This window comes from Aegilops tauschii, chromosome 4 (assembly GCF_002575655.3).
Source record: "Aegilops tauschii subsp. strangulata cultivar AL8/78 chromosome 4, Aet v6.0, whole genome shotgun sequence".
Lineage (NCBI taxonomy): Eukaryota > Viridiplantae > Streptophyta > Magnoliopsida > Poales > Poaceae > Aegilops > Aegilops tauschii.
In genome coordinates this window covers 514,021,801-514,045,505 of record NC_053038.3, presented here as the reverse complement: position 1 = coordinate 514,045,505, position 23,705 = coordinate 514,021,801, and the positions used below count along the sequence as shown (strand labels likewise).

General features: G+C 47.8%; 2 protein-coding genes and 1 pseudogene across 2 annotated transcripts; 1 reads left to right on the top strand and 2 right to left on the bottom strand.

The window, feature by feature from the left end:
• Positions 1 to 31: 31 nt before the first annotated feature.
• LOC141022052 (uncharacterized) lies at positions 32 to 889 on the top strand (annotated as a pseudogene).
• Positions 890 to 17,965: 17,076 nt separating this feature from the next.
• On the bottom strand, positions 17,966 to 19,600 carry LOC109772797 (respiratory burst oxidase homolog protein B). Its single transcript, XM_020331493.3, has 2 exons — positions 18,184 to 19,600; positions 17,966 to 18,075 (listed from the first exon to the last, which is right to left on the bottom strand). The coding sequence occupies exons 1-2, from the start codon at positions 18,734 to 18,736 to the stop codon at positions 17,966 to 17,968; spliced, it is 663 nt and encodes a 220-aa protein (XP_020187082.1). The 5' UTR covers positions 18,737 to 19,600.
• Positions 19,601 to 22,086: 2,486 nt separating this feature from the next.
• LOC109772796 (respiratory burst oxidase homolog protein B) lies at positions 22,087 to 22,967 on the bottom strand. Its single transcript, XM_020331492.3, has 2 exons — positions 22,400 to 22,967; positions 22,087 to 22,294 (listed from the first exon to the last, which is right to left on the bottom strand). Exons 1-2 carry the CDS (start codon positions 22,950 to 22,952, stop codon positions 22,185 to 22,187), a joined length of 663 nt encoding a protein of 220 aa, XP_020187081.1. The 5' UTR covers positions 22,953 to 22,967; the 3' UTR covers positions 22,087 to 22,184.
• Between the last annotated feature and the right edge of the window lie 738 nt (positions 22,968 to 23,705).

Genomic DNA, 23,705 nt, shown 5'->3' with positions numbered 1-23,705 from the left:
AGAGCTTCGGTTCGAGAGCTCGCCGGCGGCAATGGCGATCGTGCCACACGGCGGAGGCGCGGGCGGATCGGCGTCGATGGTGATGCCGATGCTCACGCAGGACAACTATACCGTGTGGGCAATCATGGCGCAGGTGATCCTCGACGTCCACACCGTGTGGGAGGCGGTGGCACCGGGCGACGCGGCGGTGAACGCCAGGAAGGACAAGACGGTGCGCGCGTTGCTGCTCGGAGCGCTGCCGGAGGATGTGCTGCTCTCGGTGGCGACGAAGCCCACCGCTAGGGAGGTATAGGACTCCTTGAAGGTGAGATTCATCGGCGCCGATCGAGTCCGCGCGGCGAGGCTGGCGACGCTGCGTGGGGAGTTCGACCGCCTGAAGATGGCGGATGGTGAGGCGTTGGACGCGTACGCCGGTAGGCTGGCGGGCATGACGGCGAGGTACGCGAACCTCGGGGAGACGCTGGGCGACGCGCCGCTCGTCAAGAAGCTGTTGGACACCGTCCCGGATCGGTTGTTCCCCGTCGTCGCCGGCATCGAGCAATTCTGCGATGTGACGACCATGGCGTTCGACGAGGCGCAGGCGCGGCTGCGCGCGTTCAACGAGCGGGTTCGGCGCCGCGGACAAGACGGCGGAGATCATGGCGGCGACCAGCTGATGCTGACCATGGCGCAGTGGCGGGCGCGGGACCGGCAGCAGGGCGGCGCTCGGGACGACGACGACGGGCGGAGCGTGGCGTCGGGCAATGGCGGCAACCGACGCGGGCGCTGCTACAAGTGCGGTGAGCGCAGCAACTTCAAGAGGGACTGCCCCAAGCTGCGGAGGGAGCCGGCGGCGGAGCGCGCGCTGCTGGCGGACGTTGTCGGAGTCGAAGACGACGGACTCCTCTGAGCCATGGCTTAGTGGGTGAATGTAGGAATAAGCCACAGTACCCATAGTCAGATAGTCTGGCTTGTGTCTGACTGGGGTATGGTCTGGCAATAGTCTGGGGATGATCCGACTTTGTGTCTGGCTTGTACGGGCACTTGGCCCTCTTTTCTATTTTAGCTGTTATCGAACTCGATTTGGTAGTGACTGTCGCTTACACTGCAGCCGCTGCCTGCCATTGACAAAACAGGGGAGGTTCAGGTTCTGCCACCACATTCGCAATTATAGTGGAATTTTTTCCCTGTAAAGACAAGCTCAGTGATGGCAGTGTCCAAGACATTGATAGAGATACCACCGTGAGGTTGGATGTCGAATTTGCAGATGTTGATCCCCAGGAATTAGAGAGCATGATGGAGAAGGCCGTGGGCAATTTGGTGGAGAGAATTGGGGAGAGTATTGTTTGGGGTCCAGAACAAGAGGTATCTCTACAACGTTTCGATAACTATAATGGTGAATATGTGAGAACTGAAGATGGAGAATCCATGGTTGCTGAAATTGATCAGCAAGAAGGGTGGGCAAGAAAATAAGTAACATTTTATGCTGAGCTAATTCATCTGCAAACTCATTCCAGAGTTGGTTATGTGCCATCAAAGATGGCTGCACAGGTGGAAGATAATGAGTGGGTTTCACAAAAGAAGATGTTGGCATTGTTGACTGAACCGACTGTAGTAGCTGAAGATACAGGGATTGATGCAGATGGAGAGGAGGGAACCCATGGTGCTAGGAAGATTGTTGTTGACTGGAATGTAGTAGAGTTGAATGAAAAAACAGATTTGGTCATTACACCAATATGTGACATTGATATGGCCGAAATGTTTGGCATTCAAGTTGATGACAAAGATAAGGAGAAGGATGACAATTCTTTGCCCTAGAAATGCAAATGAGGATGAAGAAGAGCTGATGAGAGAGGCTGCAGATGATGTGGATGATGCAGATGATAATGAGCTGGTTTGTTTGTATGACAAAGAGAACCCAGTTATTGAGGTGGGAAAGTTGTGGCCAAGCATAAAGGAGTTTAGGATGTCTTTCAGGACCTATGCAGTGAAAAAAGAGTTTGATGCCAAGACTATGTGGACTGATCGAAAGAAATTTTATGCTCGGTGCAAAGGTTATGATGGTGGTGGCAATCCTTGCAAATGGTACTTGTCTGCCAGACTACAACCTGATGGAAGTACAGTAAGGGTAAATCAAATACCACACCAGCATACATGTATGACCACTTCACAGAGAGTTTCAAAGATGACATCACAGCTTTGGGTTACAGAGAAGATTACTCCTATTTTAGCCAAGACTCCAAACACTACTGCAAAGAGGCTTAAAGTTGACTTGGAGAAGCTGTACCCCATCCAGCTGCAATATACCACAGTGTGGACAGCAAAACAAAGGGCCATGAAATCATTGTATGGTGACTGGACAAATACATTTAGGATGTTGTATAGTTTTAAACCAGAGGTGGAGAAGAGGTCACCTGAAAGTGTGGTGGAGATAGATACAGAGCTAACAGAGGATGGCAAGGTTTTATTCAGCAAGTTTTTTATGTGTTTGAAGCCTTGCATAGATGGATTCAAAGCAGGTTGTCGTCCATATTTGAGCATAGACTCGTCTTTTTTGACTGGAAAGTGGAATGGTCAGTTGGCTGCATGCAATGCTCTAGATAGACACAACTGGATGTTCCCAATTGCAATAGGAATGTTTCAATCAGAGACAGAGGCATCATGGATATGGTTCATGATGCAACTGAAAAGATGCATAGGGCCAGTTTCTCCTTTGGCCATCCACACAGATGCATGTAAAGGGTTGGAAAACGCAGTAAAAAATGTTTTCCCCCATGCTGAGCAGAGGGAGTGCTTTGGACATATGTGGATGAATCTGATAAAAAAATTCAGAGGAGATGAATTTGGGCGCATGTGGCCAGCAGCAAGATCCTACACCAGACAGACACATTCCTATCACCTTAGTAAGATATTGGCATCATGTAGTGATAATGAATTTGCTTCATGGTTGAACACCCACCATTCTCTGTTGTGGTATAGATCAGGTTTTAATACTGCCATAAAATGTGATCATATCAATAATAACTTGGCAGAAAGTTTTAACAACAAAGTGAAGGATTTGAAAGACTTGTCTGTGCATGACATGGTGGACCAAATAAGGATCATGATCATGCGTTTGTGGGAGTTGAGAGGAAAAATTGCTAATATTTTGGAAGGGGACAAGCTTCCAGCAGTGGTACAACAGGTGGTCAACAGGAGTAGAAATCTTTCACATCTATCTGTTGAGAAATCTTCCTTGTGGGGTGCTGAAGTTAGAGATACAAATAGTGGCAAGAGGCATGTGGTAAATACTGAGTTGCATGAGTGCACTTGCCAAGAGTGGCAACACACTGGAAAACCATGTGAGCATTCCATACTTTTTTTGGCATCTAAACCCAGGTTAAATATGCACCCATATTTGCATGAGTATTATTCAGTACAAAAATTCAAAGATGCATATGCAAGTCCAATTCCTGCCCTGACTGACCAATCTCAGTGGCCTGAGGTGGAAATAGAATTACCTTGTGTCCCTCTGTCACTAGAAGAAAGGCTGGGAGGCCAAAACAGAGCATATTCAAAGCTTGGTTTGAGAAAGGTGGTTGTAGTAAGAAGGGGAAAAGGAAAAGGAAAAGAATGATAAGCCCAAAAGGGCTCAAAAAGCTAACAAAAATAGGTGCAAGTTGTGTGAGGTACTTGGGCACAGAGTTGGTTCATCCAAATGCATCTACACTCCTCAGAGGCCAAAGTATGTTTATGTTACTGTTTTTGCAAGTTTTTGATTTTGCTACTTGTTCTAGTATCTAACCAAGTGAAATGCTTTATTTTTTAGGAGGAAGCGTGCAGAAAAAGCCCCACCTCTTGTTGTTGAACAGTGCTGGCCAGTGAAAAAAGCAAGACTCAAGGCTTTAGAAGGAAGAGCACTAAGCAGATAATGTTTGGTGACAAAGATATGGAGCAAACTGAAACTGTTACTGCTGAACATGAGCTAAGTGTTTCTGTTTTGGACGATGTGATGCATACTGAATCTGTTTTGCAGGCGCTAGGGCAATCTGAAACTATTGCAGATGAAGCAACTGTTGTGCTGCCATGCAAATCTGCTTTGACACCTGTTTTGCCATGTTTGGAGGTTGTGCTGCCAAGTGTTGAGTTGCAAACTGAAGTAGTTGAAAAATGTGTGCCATCTACTCAAGCTGCAGAAGTGCAAACTGAAGAAGTGGGACATGGTGAGGTGCAAAAGTTGAGGGGGCCTAGTGGAGTTGGCAAGAAAACCAAGGGGCCAAAAAGCAAGAGCATCAGCATCAACAAACTATGCGCCGTGGAACCAAACGGTGGAAAAAAGTAGAAGAAATCGAGTGGTAGAAAGAAGCAAAAGAAACAGAGTCGAAATCACTCAAATTTGATGTGAAAACTTAAGTTTGTTGTCATTTGATGTGAAAACTTATGTTCTTTCATGTGAAAACTTATGTGCTATGATGTTGATTTGACTTGAAATAAAATTCCAATTTGAACTGACATTCAAATTTGAACCTATCTTCAATATTTTTGGAGTTCATTTGTTTGTTCTGTGATGTTGCATTGTTTTATGTACTACTATGCACTTTAGTTCATAAATCCAACCCTTTTTGTGAAGTCCAACTCATAGTCACTGAAAATGTTGTCCAAACAGGCTCCAAAGTAAGGGAAAACGACCCCATTTCTAAGCAAGTTTTTTTCGACCTTCTCAAAATCACCCAAAAAGATTTTTCTTAGCTTATATTATACCTATATAGGATCAATACGAAGTCTCACCTTTTTTTGAATAAGTATTCATATTATTAATTTATTTTTAAAAAACACCCTTTAATACAAAGTCAGCAATAAAACAAGTTTAAAAATTTTAAATGCAAAAATAACTTCAGATCCTCCTTAGTCACTCCAAAATGAAGCTAAGGTGAGGTTTTTGATTTTTTGCATTTTCAAAACCTCAAACCCTCTTCTCACTCCTTTGAACTCTATGCAACCTCAGTCGAGATAGTCTAATTTGTGAAGGTTTTTTCATGCAAAGATCATTAGATCAAGTTTATCATTTTATATCATAACTATGTAACATAACAAGACTATATGCGCATGTTTTTCATTTTTAGATTTTTTTGAATTAGTTATACACATTTGAATGTTCAGTCAAACCTTTCAAAACCCCGTTGACTGCCTTCAAAACCCATATAACCCTAGCGCCAAACGTCCACCGTCGATCTAACCCTAACGCCAAACTGTGGCCGTCGGATAGGCCTTCTAGAAGGATTCCGCGGGGGCGATCCGTGGGAGCCCTGATTCTCCAATCTGATTGGCCACCCTTTTTTTTTCTCTGACGAACAGATAACGTTGAGCGGGGGAGCATCTCAGTGACCGTTGGGCCGAGCGGATCGGGCCCGGCAGAGCCTGGCGTGCGTGCGCACAGCCGTCGAGAGGGGGGGATGGGCTGCATGCGAGAGGGTTACTGACATGTGGGCCATCCCTGTCCCATGCATGCCATGCAACGGCGTCACAGCCTAGCTATTCTGTGCTCGTGAACGCTGGGACACAGCCTAACCCTTTTCATGCGGGCTTGCATGCACGCATCGACGCAGTAAAGCAGCGGCAGGGGCGCAGCGTATAGGTACGTCGCATCTAAGCTATTTTAAGAAATGCATGTTTGAACCTGAGACACGGGACGGACGCGTCGGTGGTGCAACTCCTTTTTCAGTGTCACGCGCGGATGAACGGGCCTGTTTCTCACGCGGCGTCACCGCCGATGCAAGTCCACGAAACGATGCATCTCGCCTGTGCCGCCCGTGCCTCTTTGGATGCTCTGCCCGCTGTTTTTGAATTAATGCCCGCAATTACTTATGCCAGCACGAACGGAGAAGAGAAAACGATCGAAGGCATCGTGTACATTGACTACGGCTGCAACGCGGCTATAAAAGGGCACCATTTCCTCATCCCTCTCACACTCATCTCTCAAGCCTCCTCCGCTTCTTCGTTTCGAGCCAAATCCACCACTCGAGCCACCATGCAGTTCTACGGCCCTACCTACCGTCGCCCTTGCACCGTGCCGGAGAGGGAGTACCCGGCCGGAGTCATCGTCGAGAACAGCCTGAGGGTGTGGGCCATCTCAAGGTGGAGGGGCCCTAGAGAGTTGACTCGCTTCTTCCTCCAAGCCGGCTACCGCCACCTCCCTCCGGGCACTCCGCCCATGTTCCACCTCCACGAGCAGTACGATGGCTACGCCAACGGCATCGTCATCGGCCTCTACGTCACCTTCACCAACCCCTACGACGCTCACCACCTCCTCGGCCAGGTGTTCTGGTGTGGATGCGAGTTTATCGCGTTCACCACCTACAACATCTTCACCAACTTCCACCACATCTTCCCCCACCCCAACGGCATGCACACCCTCCCCTACCAGATGCCGGAGAACGACGAGTGAGGGGTGCCGGCTAAGGAGGGGCCAAGGAGTTGTTCGAGTGCGAGTCTTTATATCTATCTAGCTTGTGTTATGTTGGTTGGGGCGTGTGTGCCTGTGTCTTCTAGATATATGTCTAGTTTTAATTATTTTCCTTTCATGTTTTATGCACTATATGTTGTAAGGGGATGCCCCTCTATATGTTCTCTAAGGAGATGCTACTAGGGTACCCGATGCCCCTCTATCGTGCTATCTATTAATGTTTTTTCGGGCCTAAAGTTTCTCCATTGCATTTTATTTATGTGGCCATGTGAACTAAAAAATGCACTAAAACATGATCCAATCATAAAAGTTGTTGTTAGCACGTGTCTAGTTAATTATCTTCCTTTTATGTTTTATGCATTATATGTTGTAAGGGGATGCCCCTCTATGTTGTAAGGAGATGCTACTAGGGGCACACTAGACACTACAAGAGATAGGGCCTACTATGACGAGCTAAAAATGTCATCAAATAGCTAATAACGTCACAAATTACCCCCTAGTGACATTTTACGGGCGTCACAAGCATCGTCACGAAATCCCCGTCACAGATTACTCCTAGTGACGGCGCACGCACAAAAACGTCATCGAAATTGGGACCTTCGGTGACGTTATATAGAACGTCATCGACTTCCTATTTCCATGATGGTCAATTAATGTCACATATTAGGAGAAAATATGCCATATTGTACCATATTCGATGACAAGGCAACGTCACTAACATTATGCCAGATCATCACCCGAGCGGCTATCCCACTACTAGTGCCACTACTTTTATTATGGATGTAGATGAAGTCGTCAAAATATATTTACTTTCTTTCGAATCTAAATTGCGATGAAAATAAGTATTTACTTCACATCACATCACATCATATTATATAAAAAAGTTGTAGAGAAAAATCACATCATAAATTGATATGTAAGACAAATCATATTATCAGCCAAATCCTTCTGTAAACAAAAATGACTCAAGTTTGACATAGACAATAGACAAGATGAAAATTAATATTAACTAAAGACCACATATGTTGTCCTGATGATTGCAATGTAAGGATGGCTTTCATGAACCATCTGGTTTGGACTGGGACTACAGAGTTGCTTGCTAAGTTGCTTGAGCCCTCAAGAGAAAATCAAGCAGATTATCCATCTCCTTTTGCTTCTTTGCCTAGGCTTCATTCTTCTCTTGTTGGATCTTCTTTAGAGCTTCCAATTCTTCTTGCTGCTTCTTTTGTATCTCTTCAAATGCTCTCTCTTGTGCTTCAAGTCTTGCGGCTAACTCCTCCCGATGCCTATAAATGACAAACACAACAACGTTGCATCATAATGAGATGAAAATTGACAAGATAACATGCATAACCTTGAGCTAGAGGTATAATGGTTAAAGTACATGTAATCAATGCACCCCTTAGCTTAGCATACACATCACCCATGCGTTTATGTTCCGCGAGGAATGCCCTCCTTTCCCTCTCACTCTCCCGAACTAGTGGCATGATTGTAGTACCAGAACGTGCAAGATGAAAAAGAGTGGAACTAAATGAATTGCAAAATACTTACTAGCATGTGTCATAAAACTAACTAAATGAATTCCACTTCAACTAGTTTGGAATTGGACCTTAGACAATGCAACAATTTTTCATGCGCATATGTACTTTCCTAAAACAAACATGAATGTAATAAAGTAGCAAAATTAGCACGCAAATACATGTTTGTCTTTGCATTGATGGTAAAAATTAACAAAACAGATTCTGTAACGTAGTACTTTAAATAAGCAGCACTATTAATAAGCATTTCACGTAATATTGTATTAACAAAAAATGAAGATTTCATCGCTTTGGGGTCTAACGAGTGTACCAAGTAGCATAGAAGACGCAGCCAGCAAGCCTATGAAAACAAGATGAGAAATTTCAGAAGAGAAAAATGGCAAAACTTAAGATTACTATAGATGATACACAAGTGCTTGACTAGAAAGATTACTTACAAAAACTTGCCAATAATGGTAGCAAAGATTTACTAGTACATTATGAAGCTATTTACTCAATCAAGCAATTTAATTTGATGGCAATGTGATAAAATATAATATAAGAAACAAGGACTCCTTAAATATTAGAGCATCTCTGAGTGCAATGCTGGGACCAAATCCCGTCCACGCCCTCCTCCACCTTCAGCCTGCTCAAAAAGATTTCAGCTAATCAGGCTATCATTGTTCAGATATATGTTCTGTGTTAGCAAATTGTTTGCCTATCATATCCCCAATAGTCCGTCCTGCTCATGCTTGCTGCACTCATGTAATTGAAAAATAAAAGTATAAAACTCCTAGCGATTGCATATTTCAGTTGAAAAACATCAATTGCTATCTAAGTGTTGCTAAGCTGCAGGTGCCAACGTTAGTCATTATCTCCAGAGTATACACATACTAATAGAAGCATGGGTAAACACGTCAAAAATACAAGAAGAAACATTTTGCTCACCTTGGGTTCAGTCTTCTCATCGACGATGTCAGCTTTGAACATGAGAAATCCCACACACGCTGAACATGTCCACTCCCGCACAGCCAGAAAGCGCCATTGATTTCTCGCTCAAACATTTAAATGGAGAGAATGACAGGAGGAGCGCCACAACAAAGCATCTGGATGGGAGCAGCGCTGCAAAATGCCTGCGACAGTGGCCTCGTCAGGGAAACAGAGAAGGGCGGCATGGTCTCGAGGAGGATGCAGCGGGCGTGGTAGAGGAGCGCCACGGTGGCTGGCTCCGGCCAGAAGCCCAGAACCCGCCCAGCTGTAAGCCAAGTGGAAGAACTGGAGCAAGAGGTCAGCGTGGTTGGAGGCAGCGGTAGCGGAGATCACGCCATGGACGAGCAGCGCCGAGAGCGTCCAGAAGAGCAGCCGCACGACACGGAGTACTTCCGGTGGGTCGACGGCTTGCGTCACCAGATCATGTGGAGAATTGTCCCGTGCAGAGGCTGCTCCTACCGAGCGCGGCTGCCTGCGGCGTCGGCGGCGCCTCTTCCACCACCGGTGCTGCAACGGCTTCCTCCGCGGTCTCGATGGCGGCGGTGGCGGTGGTTGTTGCGTCGATGGTGGGGGCGGCGGAGGTGGACGGGGCGGGAGTCGGAGCGTGGGGGCTGCTGGAGAGGAGCGGCGGAGGGGGGATGCTAGCAGATTGGATCGAGACGGTGAAAGGAAGGAGACGGCGCAAGATTGGATCGGGGCGACGCCAGATGAGATAATGGGGATTAGGGTGGAACTGTGGGTTTCGTTGAGAAACTTTTGCCATCGAGCCTAATTAACTTAAAATTTTAATTCTCGGCGCGCAGGGGCGAATAAATTATATGCTTAAACTAGAAAAAATTGTGGGTTTGACACGCTCACGTGAAAAAAATGTGGGTTTTTTTAGAGGTAAAAAATGAGGGTTTGACACGTACCATGAACGTCTATAATTTGATCAGAAAAATTAGAAAGGCACGTACCATGTTTGTGTATAATCTGCTAATAAAAAAAGTAAAAAGGCACCAGGGGATAGGTCGTGTAGTACAATGACATGATAAAGATATATTCGCATAGTTTCGCATGAACTCTACCCTGTTGGAAATACCTACATGAAAGACCATGTGGGAAGGAGTGCTTTTTTTTTGTTAGGACGAAATAACTGTTGCACTATACTGCCATACCCATCAGCTCACCAGCGCAACCAATGAGCATTTTTTTCGGCCACTACTTATTTATATTAGACTCAGAAAATATTTACACTGCTCAATACGCCGTAAAGAAATTCTCATGGGTCCTACGTGTGGACCCCATAGAGAAACACTGAAGCATAGGTCCCGTAGAAAAATCCTCCTACCAAATCTTTCCCAGCCAATCTCGTATTTACCTTTTTGAGATGGAGCGAAACAACTGCAACGTCATATTCATTAGCTCACGACCCCACTAATGAACTTTTTTCTGGCCACCACATATTTATATTAGATTGAACAAAATAATGGCATCACACAATAACCTATGAAGAAATTATGGTGCGTTCAACTACCAAAATTGACACATGGGTCCCATAAAAACACGACGTGTTGGTTCTACCACTCGATAACCAGTGAAGCAGATATGGCAGGTCCCGCTACTAGCAGTTACATTTGTAAGTCTGTGCTGTAGCAAGTTCGTCATGAAAATTACCAAAACGTCATAGAAATTGGTAGCTAGGTGGTGCTTAGCGTTCGAGTCGATTCAATGACATTAATCGTCACTGATTTACAAAAATCAGTGACACGACCTCTAGACCGTCACACATTAGATACATACATGACATTGTCAACCACCGTCATGAGGATTTTCGTCACAGTATCTCAATTTTCTTGTAGTGAGATGTCTTTTTTTTGAGAGGGGCACAACCTTTTTCGGTTGAAACATACGAGTAAAAACTTTGAAAACACCATAGCACAAATCAAAAAAAAATTAAAAATGGTGCTTGGTTGAAATAAACTAGAACCAAACAATTGCAACTTTTTTGGTTCACAAAGACTGCAAGTTAGACTGCTAACTAGAACCAACCTTTTGTTTTAGGCGAAACAACACGGGACCCTACCATCGGACACGATAGCGTGTGCTTAAAAATAGCTCAAATAATTATCAGATGGGTTATCTCAAAAAAGGTGACTGCAGGAAACTTAAAATTTGTGAAATAACCTAAAGCCAAAAAGATATATCGATGTCAATGACCGTGTGCAATTTTTTTTGCACTAGCTACACTTCTTTTATCAATGGGCCTAAATATGTTCTATTCGGCCCTGCCTAACTTCTATATGGGCCTGGCCTTTTCGGGCAACTGTGGACGAACCTTTTTTTTCTTTTCTCCCTCTACCAGCGAAACTGAAACTGATGACGAACTGAAGAACTGAAAAAACGGGGCCGAAACAGAGTGGAGAAGACATGCCGAATTCGTACAGCGCAACACTTTTATTCAAACATCCATATCATTACAATTACAAATGATGCCCAATCTATTCACTTAAGACTAATTATCATCACATAAACAAATGCGAGAGCAATTACACAAACATTAAAAAGTCCGGCCATCAGCCCCATCAAATTGCCCTGCTTCTGCAATTCGATGAGTTTCTTCATCTGCTTGTTCAGCTTCTTCAGCTCTGCCGTCACTCCTGCATCCCCCACAGTAGCACCAATGGAATGGGCGCCCCCAATGGAATTGCCAGATCCAGGGGCCCCAGATCCAGACGGGCCCGATCCAAACTTCTCCGCCTCCAACGGTAAATCGAGCTCCCCTGATGCACCCTCCAGTTGAATCCGCTCTATGTACTCATCTAGCCACTCAAAATGGGTGCATTGCTTCAATTTCTGAAATCGAAAAGATGAACCCTAAATCCCAAATCCGATGAAAAATATGAAATTGGGAGACAAAAAACAAAATTGGCATATTGAGAAGTAAAATCTCACCTTTCCCTGCTCTGGTTTGCTCTCGCATTTCACGAATTCCCGCCCAAGGTTGCCATTCTTGTCGGTCGTTGTTACTAGCCGCTTCAGGGGTGCGGCACGTGGGCATGCAGGGCACCTTGTCATGGGCACTGCGCCATAGCGCGGCCATGAGCGGCGGGAGGCTGAAGCGGAGCTCGACATTGCTAGGTCGCGGCCCGGAACGGCGTTGCTGCGTGTCGTCGCCGGAGAAGAAGAACAACAACGGTCGAGGAGGGGGGGAGGATGGGAAGGCTGCGGTAGGGCTCGGGTGCTACAAAGCTCGGGGCACGGCTCGCTGTCCTCTTGTACCAATGCTGAGCTGGATAAGTTAGTGGGTCCCATGCTGTAGGTCCCGCTCACCTGACCAATGCTGAGCTGGATAAGTTATTGGATCCCACGCTGTGGGTCCCGCTCACCTGACCAATGCTGAGCTGGATAAGTTAGTGGGTCCCACGCTGTGGGTCCCGCTCACCTGATTCGAGTTTTAAACATGTGTCTTTGGATTAGGCAGCAATGTCGTATGGCAGCTATTTTTTTCAACGCAGATGTCGCATGAGAGCCATTTGAACCAACGATGTCGTATGAGAGACAATTCAACTCAACGACGTCGCATGGAAGCTATTTGCCCGTAAAAATTATACTCCCCTCCCTATCCCTTCCTTGTTTTTACTCCACCGCTCTGGCGCGGAGTAAAAAAGTCGCACCTCTCTCGCCTCCCCATGCTGCTCCTATGCTCAGCCGTCGGGCCTCCCATGAGCTCCGCGCCGCTCCCTGCCCCAGCCGTGCCCTCACCCTACCCCGGCGCGACGCCACCCCCTTGCCTGTACTGGTCGCCGTTCCGGCGGCCGCCATGGACGAGCTCCGTCGCGCCCTCCGTCACGTTCGAACTGGTCCATGTAGGCCATGGCCAGGTACACCGTCGGCCACACCGTCCTGGCGAAGGCGGTGTTGCCCGTGGCGACGTCACCCGGGTAGACCTGCAACACGAACTTGGGGTTGAGGTCCTTCCATCGCGACGGGTGGCTGAGCTCGAGCTCCTGGAACAGGGAGAGTAGCTCGAAGGAGGCATAGAAGTGCATGTCGTAGGTGTTCCACACGTGGCAATCCATCGCCTCTAGGTACAAGAACTACCCCACGTTCTCCTCGTCGTCGCCGAGATACAGAGATTTGTTTGTTGTCAGCTCCGTGCTATTCACCTGTCCATATGGTGCCTCCAGCGATCATATAGTAGAGTTCGTTGCACAATGCAACCGGATACCTGAATACAAACATGACATCAATTAATTTAGGAGTATCCTTGACGCTGCTGGTGTGGCGTGGCCTTGGGCAGCAGTGCGGCGAGGTTTTGAGCAGCGGCGCGACGAGGTCCTTGATGCTGCTGGTGCCCTCCCGTCGGACACCCCGACCAACAGGAAATCGGTGATGAGAAGACCGGCGACTTCAGGCGTGTCCGGCATGCTCACTAGCCGTGCCGGCTTCATCACCATCATCGCGGGGCGCATAGCACAACGAAATGCATGAGCCGAAAGTAAGTTTTACTTCGTTATATACAGGGAATCGGCTAGGTCCACCCAAAACTTAATAGAGTAAATTTTAGGCTATACCCTCGCATCAGATGGAAAACCGCCTTTAACGATTCTAAGAGCAAACTCTAGCATGGTTGTCATATCAGGCGATCGATATAATAACCATTGATTTTGGCTGAAAAAACCTCAGCGGAATGAACATCACATGCTCGATTGACATAATTTTTGAAGGCTGCTCCAAATTGAAACAAAATTAGACGACATGCATGTGTAAATTATGCTGCCGATTTTGCAGCATAGTTACATGCACTACAGGAAGAATTTTGTTTGCCAGTACCGGAAATATTAGGTGAAGGCTAAAAAAAGACTCACAAAGGCTTTGCCGAGTGTAACAATCGGTGAAGGGTGCCTGGCAAACCCCTGGTCGGCAAACCGAGATGTCGTGCCATTAGAGCATCTATAACCCTTCCCCTAAAACTTAACTCCTTGGACCACCCGAAACTTAACTGCTCAAAACTTGAGGAGTTCAATTTTTTTGCTCCTAGCACCCCCCTAAAGTTAACTCCGTAGTTTTTTTTGGCCAATTCAATATTATCTAGCATATTAAAAATCTCATGTCAAACCATGCATGTCTTCTAGGTTTCAAGAGTTAAGTCCAAGGAACTACATCTTTTGATGCAATAGAATGCCTCTTGGTGGTCGGAACCTTATCCCCTCCATCGTCGTCCCCGCGTGCGACGGGGAGGGCACCAGAGCCGCCTCCGACGGAACTCCCCCCTCCTCCCTCACCGTTGCCAGAGGGCGATGCCAGGCGAAGCCCGATCGTTGCAGTTGGCAGCGGTTTTTTTTGTCTCCGCGCACGGGGGTATCGGCGCGGGCCTTATCCCGAACCTGGACGGGGTACTACCGTAGGGTGCCACAAAGAGGTGTCGCATCGGCGCAGGTGATGGCGCAAGGGTGCGGGTGCTGCGCGACGGGCTTCATGCGGGTGGTGCTCGCCCAGGACCTGACGGCGGTCTGCCATTCGTGGTCTGGTAAGATCCGTCCTTGGGCAGAGTGGACCATGGGCGGCGCGGGCTACGGGTGGCCGCCCCTACCGTGGCTGTTGGATGGCGGAGGTGGCGCGCCGATAGTGGGGGCTCGACCCGTCCTCTTCTCCTCAGGTATGCATTTGGTGCAGCGACTGGTGGCGGATCCCTTTGGGCTGGTGGTGGTGGCTCTACGTGTCACATAGGTGGCTGGCCGTGGTGGCAGGGGTGCTTCAAGGGGGAGGCAGGGGGCCTCCCATACTCGATCTCGCCAGGATCTGGAGGTGCCAGATTGGGCGCGACGGTGATGTTGGCGTGGCGAGCATCTTCATGTCTTGTTGTCCTACGTCTCGGAGGGGAAGAGTGTTAACCCTCTCTGGTTCTGCCAAGCCGAAGGCGGCGGCGCCTTTGGGAGTCGTCTCCTTCTTGAAGGCATTGTCGCGGTTTCTCTTTGCTCTCCATGTTGCTCCGGGGGAAATGTTGATCCTTGGATCGGATCGTGGCGGCGCTCCAGTATCGTGCCCTTCTTGAAGGCGCCGCCTTGGGGTATACGGTTCATCGTTTCATGGTTGAGGGCTCCTGAGACTTCAAACGGTGCTCTTTCTTCCTACATGTTTTTCTTGGAGTTGTAAGGCGTAGTGTAGGTGTTCATCAACACCCTTGTATCATGCTTTGAGTGTGTGGTGTGGTCGAGTTGTACAGGTTGGATTTATGTTATTCGTTGTTTTATATATAAAGCGGGGCGTGAGCCTTTTTCAAAAGTCCGAAGAGTCCTATCTAACTCTTACTACCTATGTCCTGCTTTATTGGTCCCCTTTGTATTTTGTGCTAAAATTTGACCTTAGATTTAGCTAACAAAATGTTAATGCATGTAACAAAAAATAATATCATTGAAAACTATGTTCAAATACGAATCCAGCGATATAATTTTTGTTGACATGCATTATTAGTATTTTCTTTAATAAATGTATGATCAAAGTTTGACACAAAATATTAAGGAGGCCAATAAATCAGGACGGAGGTAATAGTATTAGTCCAACTAATCTCTGAATGTTAGCGACCAAGTAGAATACTCTCTCTCTCTCTTTTTTACATGAAACATAGTAGGATTCCATGCGGATCAGAGTCATCAGACACCACTCAAAGAGAATCAGAGTCCTGATACATATCCTGTCTATACAGACGTACGCGAGGGTTTTGAAGGATGCGTAGGTAAACGTATATATGGATCCCTGCAAAAAAAAAAAAAAAGAGGTTATACGGAGTATATCACCCGTGATACCCAAGGCACCTTTCTTCCGGACTTCCGTTACCAAAACATATATCTCCGTCTCAGCAACCAACGGACGCCATGGCCTCGATCGCGTCCCCTCCGACCCTGCACCCTCGCGCCGCGCGATCGATGGACGCGAACGACGCCGACGGCCTGTGCTTCCCCTACGACCTCCTCCTCGCCATCCTCCGCCGCCTCCGAGGCCGCGCCCTTGCCAGGTCCCGCTGCGTCTGCCGCGCGTGGCGCGCCGTCGTCGACTCCCACGACCTGCTGCTCCCCCACGTCTTCCCGCGCAACTTCCCCGGAGTCTACACCACCTACAGCGGATGCCCGTCCGACTCCGCCTTCTTCGCCCCGCCGGCCTCGCGCTCCTCGTGCCACCAGCTGCACGACGCCGACGAGCCCGGCTTCCGACGTCCTTTCATCTGGGGCGATCAGGCCATCGTGCAGCAGCACTGCAACGGCCTCCTCCTTCTCCGGGACGAGCAAGATTTCAGGGATGTCAGGGACGTCTACGTCTGCAACCCGACGACGAGGCGGTGCGCCCGCCTGCCGCAACCACCGACGCCATGGCCGTGCGACGTCGAGGGCATGTTCCTTGCCTTTGACCCGGCCGAGTCACGATATCACCAGGTGTTTCTTTTTCCCAGGGAAAAGATGCCGCCTCGATGGCAAAGAGGCCGTGTCAAAATAAAACCTAGGAAGCCTTGGTGGACTGAGTTATTCGTGCAAGGGAAACCATATGAAAAAGGACAACATGACAGAGACACCAATGAACAAATTGATTCTCTCGTGCCATTCGTTGAGGCGCCCAAGGAAAAGGTAGTGTGCATGCTAGTCTTCTCATCGATTACCAATTTGTGGGAGAGCCAAGAGTTCGTGCCGGGGCGCTGCGTACCATGGAGCACCTACAATGTGGAGACAACACAAGGTGATATCAGTATCGAAGATATGGAATTTGTGCGAACATGGTGGTCTGCCGAGTATTGGCGGGGGTCACTCTACGTGCACTGCCACATTGGTGTACTCATGATTATGCGGGTCTCGGAGGGAAAGTATGACACTGTCCAGCTCCCAAGGGACCCCCCTGACTGTGATGAGAGAATGGGACACTATATTGGGACTCTGCCCAAGAGGTCCATCTTAGCGAACAATGAGAGAGGGATATTCTATGTGGTGCTCAATGTGTTACAACTCCATGTGTGGGCATTGTCAGATTCGCCTGACAGCCAACTAGGGTGGACACTGGCACACAAGGCGGACATGAATGCACAATATCATATGACAGATTCATGGGCATTTAAACCGGTATGTACATGGAAGGTGATCGAAAGTGAGGAAGAACTAGTCAGCTTGCTTGAACATAATACCGGTGAGGAAAGTGATGAAGAAGACGATGAGATTAGCGATGGAGAAGAGGATGAAGATGAGGGAGAAGAGGAGGAGGAAGAGGCGGAGGGCGAGGAGGAAGAAGAAGAAAACGATAATGACTGTGAGACAAGAGAACAGGCAAGCACTGATGGTTCTGAACACTCGTGGAACTCAGATGAATATAACTTTGTCGAGTTGGATGAGAGTGAAGTCAAAGAACAGGATCATTTTGTGTGGGAGTATGGGATCATTGGATTCCACCCATACAAGTATGTTCTCCTCCTCTGTGCCAATGGTTTTGGGGTGGCGTATCATCTCGACACCTCAAGAATGCAATATCTAGGTCACATGATGCCTCGTCAACATATACAAGCTGCATGCATGATGCATGCACGATGCTTTCCCTTACCGACCTTGCTACGTCGATGCACTTCCTGTTAGGAAAACCGCCCGTTAGAAATACCAGGGTTCGGTTTGACTCGCTTAATGTCCTTAACTAGTCTCCTGGTTGTGTAATTCCCTCAAAGGACTATATTATTATGATGAATATATGCTGCTGATTGACTTGGTTATTTCCATGGATTAAGTTTTATTATAAGCAGGATTGAACTCAAACGAGCACAACTTCATTGACTATGATAATATTACAGTTCCAAACGAAGACCTTTGGGGGTGGGGCTGCAGTATTGTCAGATTCCATCCGTACAAGGATACGCGATAGTGTCTGAAGTGTCTGAACCGGTTTCGCGATTTGTTCAGTAATCGCGATCTCGTGATAAAGTGTCTAAACCGGGCCAAATAAGAAACCTGTATTACTATTTCTCTACCTTATTATGAAGCAGACCATACATAGACAGGTTCTTACATCAGCTATATATAGTATATAATTAGAAATTCTCCTTGTGAAAGTCAAACTTTGTGTTTGTATTGTGGGTGAAGTCTGCCGACAACTGCCGCAGCTGTGCCACAAGAACAGGCTCGCCGCAGTAGAAAACCCCTGAAGCAGAATTAAATTAAGGTGCGTTAGCAGACGACCAATGATAACTAGTCACCAACATTTGTAGTACCATATCCAAGACACGACAATGGCAGCGAGAAGACCTACCGACGCGTTGGTTCTCATGGTTGACTGCGATGCGCTTGAAGACGCTTCGCCTGTTAGGCCTGGCAAAGTGGGTCTTGACGCTGGTTCCGGACAAAATATCGACTCCCTTCTTCGCTTGGTTGAGTTCCTGGAGCATGACGATGAGTGCGGAACGAGCATCGCCCTCTTGATACACGCTCGAGCAGTGGTTGTGGAGCTCAATCACTCCGTCCTTGTCCTTCTCAGCCACCTCGTTCATCACCCCTCTGAACCACTCAAAGGAGCCCTCTTCCCTTGTGACCCAGTAGGAGTAGGCCCTCTTGGTCATGAATGGTTTCTTCTTTGCCTTGCCACTGCCGTCCGGCTCTGTTCCGCCAACCGATTCCCCACGCTGGATGTGGTTAAGCACATCCTTCACAATGCTGATCAAAGGGGTGGCTCCGATGCCAAGTCCGATGAGCAACAACACATCATATTCCCGGTAATCTTGTGCTGGCGCACCATACGGTCCATCGATCATAAGTTTAGGGAATCTAGTACATGTCAAACGAAGAGAAGCTCTCCATGAAGGCATTTTTTAAAGCCCTCGGGCTATAAACGGATTCATAACATCCTTACTTGGGTGAACTCAACTGATCAAGCCTTGAATATCTAGCCCAGTTGCGAGCGTTTCATGATCTACAGGCGTACCCAAGGAATTACCTCTAAAGTAAACATTGTGCTGTGGTTGATAGAGCTGGAAGATATGGAGCAGTGGGCGCCATAAGCAGGGACCACACAGGAGCTTTCCTGGGAGCCTCGGCGTTGTGTTTACCAGAATCAGCGATCTAACTACGCTCGAAGCGCTAGCTGTACGAGAGGCCCTCGATCTGGCAGAGGATCTCAACTTGCAGCATATACATGTCGCCTCTAATTTCAAGGTGGTTGTCGATGAAATTTAGCAGGGAGGTGTTGCTACTTGCTACATATGGGCCAATTATTGAGGAGATCAAGGAACATTCTGATGTTTTATTTCATGTAATATATACTTCATGAATTTAGGAGTTCCAATGCAGAAGCACATGCGTTATCTTTTGGGGCTGGCTGCCATATTTTGTCAGGTCAGTCTGGTGGATTGTCTTTTATCCCTGTAAACATTGTGATGGTTTAATAAAATTTTACGAGATTGTCTAAAAGAACTATAAGCGCCTAAAGCCCCGAATAGGAGCTCCCGTTTTTTAAAATTTTGCGAGATTGTCTAAAAAAAAACTATCGGCGCCTGAAGCACCGAATAGGAGTTCCCGTTTTTTCACAGGGTGAGACGGTCCTATACAAGGCAGCTATGCCCACTACGTGCCTCAAATCAAAAACGAAAAAAAAAAAGCAATGCCCACTACGATTACAGTTCGTATTGAGCGATACGCTTGTATACAACTCTAGCGCTAGATCCCTCAAAAAAAAAAAATACTCTGTCGCTAGATCCTATTATTCCTCTCTTCCTTGCACCCGAGATCGCCTCGTGTCAGCGCCAGCCACCGCGAGTTTCACGTGCGACCCCGTCGGCGTGATGGACGGCAACGGCGTAGCCCTCCCCAGCGACCTCCTCCTCGAGATCCTCAGGCGCCTCCCCGGCCGCGCCCTTGCCGTGTCCCGGTGCGTCTGCCGCGCGTGGCGCGACCTCGTGGCCGATCACACCCACGCCCTCCTCCTCCCGCAGGTATTCCCGCGCGAGTTCCCCGGCGTCTTCGCCACCTACAACGGCTACGACCCCGACTTCGCCTTCTTCGGCCCGCCGCCATCGCAGTCGGCCGACGCCCACGTGCCCGGCTACCGGCGTCTCTTCTGGGACCATTGGGATTGCCTTGTGAAGCAGCACTGCAACGGCTTGCTCCTCGTCACGGGGAAGCGCTACTTCCATCCTAACATGGTTCCCTACGTGTGCAACCCAGCCACGTCACGATATGCCCGCCTGCCATGTCCGCCGACGCGCTGGCCGTGCAGCGTCGAGGGCATGTTCCTCGCCTTTGACCCGGCCGTGTCGCGGCACCACGAGGTGTTCTTCTTACCCACAGAAAAGCTAGATCGCAACGACGAGGAAGATGAGTGGCCACGCGCCAAACGTCGACCATGCCCGTGCTGGATCGATTGGGAGGACACGTGGCTACCCAACTTGTTTGGAGAAGACAAACCATTCTCTGAATCTAAGGAAGAGCCCAACCCAAAGGTGCCCAAGGAGAATGTGTTCCACGTGTTGGTGTTCTCTTCACGGACAGGCCAGTGGGAGAGCCGCAAGTTCACGCCAGGGCGATGCGCCTCAGGAAACCTATACGATGTGGTGACCACGCCGCGCTGTAAGGATCTGCGCACGTGGTGGTCGGCCGAGTACTGGCATGGCTCACTCTACGTCCACTGCCATAGTGATGTCCTCATGATCCTGCGTTGCTCGGAGGGGACATACCAGATGGTTCAGCTTCCAGGGCATCCTTATGGCCGCAAGAGATTGCGTCAATGGGCACTGCCAACGAGGTACTTAGGGAGTTGCAATAGAGGGATCCGCTATGCGGTGGTCAATGATTTGCTGCTTGAAGTATGGGATCTAATGGAGTCGGCCGATGATCAGTTGGGATGGACATTGGCACACCGTGCCGACCTCAAAGAGCATGACCGTATGATGAAATATCTTAGTAGTGAACCGAGGATGGAACCAAGGATGACATGGGAATTGGCTGAAGGCAACAAAGACTTAATCAGCCTATTCGAAGATGGCAATAGTGATGATGATTGCGATGACGGGACCGGAGACTACGAGGATGGTGGAGAGGAAGAGGACGAAGATAACTATGACGAGGCACAAGATGTAGAGGATGAACAAGAAGATAATGATGACAAGACACAAGGTGGTGAGAAGGAAGAACAAACTAGCTATGTTGATGATGATGATGACAACGACGACTATGATGATGATGAGACACAAGGTGAAGAGAAGGAAAAACAAGATAGCTATGTGGATGATGATGATGATGATGATGACGACGACGACGACGATGGCGACGACGAGGATGAAGATGAGGATGGTGATGATGAGGAGGAGGAGGAGGAGGAATTGGAGAGTAGAGACGGTTCCGACTACTCATGGAACTCGGACAAACACAACTTCATTGACTATGATAACATTACAGTTCCAGACGAAGACCTTTGGGGGTGGGGCTGCAGTATTGTCGGATTCCATCCGCACAAGGATGCGCTTCTTCTCAAATTTAGTGACACGGTGGGTACATATCATCTCCAGACTTCCAGAATGCAGTATCTAGGAGGCTACATATATCCTGAGAAACATCACCAACAATTTAGAGGCATAGACCATGCATTCCCCTACCGCCCTTGCTACGTTGATGCACTCCCGCTCAGAAATGTCTCGTTCATCTTAGAAACTCGACACCGGACACCTTTTTATGCAATTTTATTTGCACCGTACGTTCTTTAGTGAGTTGGTCTTACGACATTCTTGTGGTTATGTAATTCCCTTGGAAGAAATACAGCTGTCATGGAGAATGACTTATTGTGGGTGAAGTCACTAATCCAAATGTACTTATTGTGGTTATGTAGTATACTGCTCTGTACTTTAGTTATTTTGATTAGCAAACCCCTTGTGAAATGAACTTATTGTGTACTAGGGTACAGGTGGCATTTGCATTGTCACTTATCCAAATGGAGCTATGTTCGTTCTTCTGGGAATCTCACGCTTGTCTGATCGACCTCCCGAGCTCAAGGTGATTTTTAGATGTGATTGTTTGTTGTCGGAGTTGATTTTTAGATGTGATTGTTTGTTGTCGGAGTTGATTTTCAGATGTGATATTTTTGGAGCTAGAGCCTAGAGCAGAGCAAGCCGAAAGTGTCACCAGTTTCACGATTTGTTCAGTAATCAAGATCTCATGATAAAGCGTCTAAACCAGTCCAAATAAAAACCTGTATTACTATTTCTGTACCTTATTGTGCAGACCATACATAGACATGCTCTTACATCAGCTACATATCGTATATAACTAGAAATTCTCCTTGTGAAAGTCAAACTTTGTGTTTGTATTGTGGGTGAAGTCTGCCGACAACTGCCGCAGCTGCGCCACAAGAACAGGCTCGCCGCAGTAGAAAACCCCTGAAGCAGAATTAAATTAAGGTGCGTTAGCAGACGATCGATGATAACTAGTCACCGACATTTCTAGTACCAGATCGATATGACAATGGCAGCGAGAAGACGTACCGACGCGTTGGTTCTCATGGTTGACCGCGATGCGCTTGAAGACGCTTCGCCAGTTAGGCCTGGCAAAGTGGGTCTTGACGCTGGTTCCGGACAGAATATCAACTCCCTTCTTGGCATGGTTGAGTTCCTGGAGCATGACGATGAGCGCGGAACGAGCATCGCCCTCTTGGTACACGCTCGAGCAGTGGTTGTGGAGCTCAATCACTCCGTCCTTGTCCTTCTCAGCCACCTCGTTCATCACCCCTCTGAACCACTCAAAGGAGCCCTCTTCCCTTGTGACCCAGTAGGAGTAGGCCCTCTTGGTCATGAATGGTTTCTTCTTTGCCTTGCCACTGCCGTCCGGCTCTGTTCCGCCAACCGATTCCCCACGCTGGATGTGGTTAAGCACATCCTTCACAATGCTGATCAAAGGGGTGGCTCCGATGCCAAGTCCGATGAGCAACAACACATCATATTCCCGGTAATCTTGTGCTGGCGCACCATACGGTCCATCGATCATAAGTTTAGGGAATCTAGTACATGTCAAACGAAGAGAAGCTCTCCATGAAGGCATTTTTTAAAGCCCTCGGGCTATAAACGGATTCATAACATCCTTACTTGGGTGAACTCAACTGATCAAGCCTTGAATATCTAGCCCAGTTGCGAGCGTTTCATGATCTACAGGCGTACCCAAGGAATTACCTCTAAAGTAAACATTGTGCTGTGGTTGATAGAGCTGGAAGATATGGAGCAGTGGGCGCCATAAGCAGGGACCACACAGGAGCTTTCCTGGGAGCCTCGGCGTTGTGTTTACCAGAATCAGCGATCTAACTACGCTCGAAGCGCTAGCTGTACGAGAGGCCCTCGATCTGGCAGAGGATCTCAACTTGCAGCATATACATGTCGCCTCTAATTTCAAGGTGGTTGTCGATGAAATTTAGCAGGGAGGTGTTGCTACTTGCTACATATGGGCCAATTATTGAGGAGATCAAGGAACATTCTGATGTTTTATTTCATGTAATATATACTTCATGAATTTAGGAGTTCCAATGCAGAAGCACATGCGTTATCTTTTGGGGCTGGCTGCCATATTTTGTCAGGTCAGTCTGGTGGATTGTCTTTTATCCCTGTAAACATTGTGATGGTTTAATAAAATTTTACGAGATTGTCTAAAAGAACTATAAGCGCCTAAAGCCCCGAATAGGAGCTCCCGTTTTTTAAAATTTTGCGAGATTGTCTAAAAAAAAACTATCGGCGCCTGAAGCACCGAATAGGAGTTCCCGTTTTTTCACAGGGTGAGACGGTCCTATACAAGGCAGCTATGCCC

Bases quoted from the DNA above. Each gene is read 5' to 3' on its own strand.
- LOC109772797 (XM_020331493.3), bottom strand. From the start codon at position 18,736: ATGCCTTCATGGAGAGCTTCTCTTCGTTTGACATGTACTAGATTCCCT. The intron at 18,076-18,183 runs GTAGGTCTTCTC...ATTCTGCTTCAG, and splicing joins CCATGAGAACCAACGCGTCG to GGGTTTTCTACTGCGGCGAG.
- LOC109772796 (XM_020331492.3), bottom strand. From the start codon at position 22,952: ATGCCTTCATGGAGAGCTTCTCTTCGTTTGACATGTACTAGATTCCCT. The intron at 22,295-22,399 runs GTACGTCTTCTC...ATTCTGCTTCAG, and splicing joins CCATGAGAACCAACGCGTCG to GGGTTTTCTACTGCGGCGAG.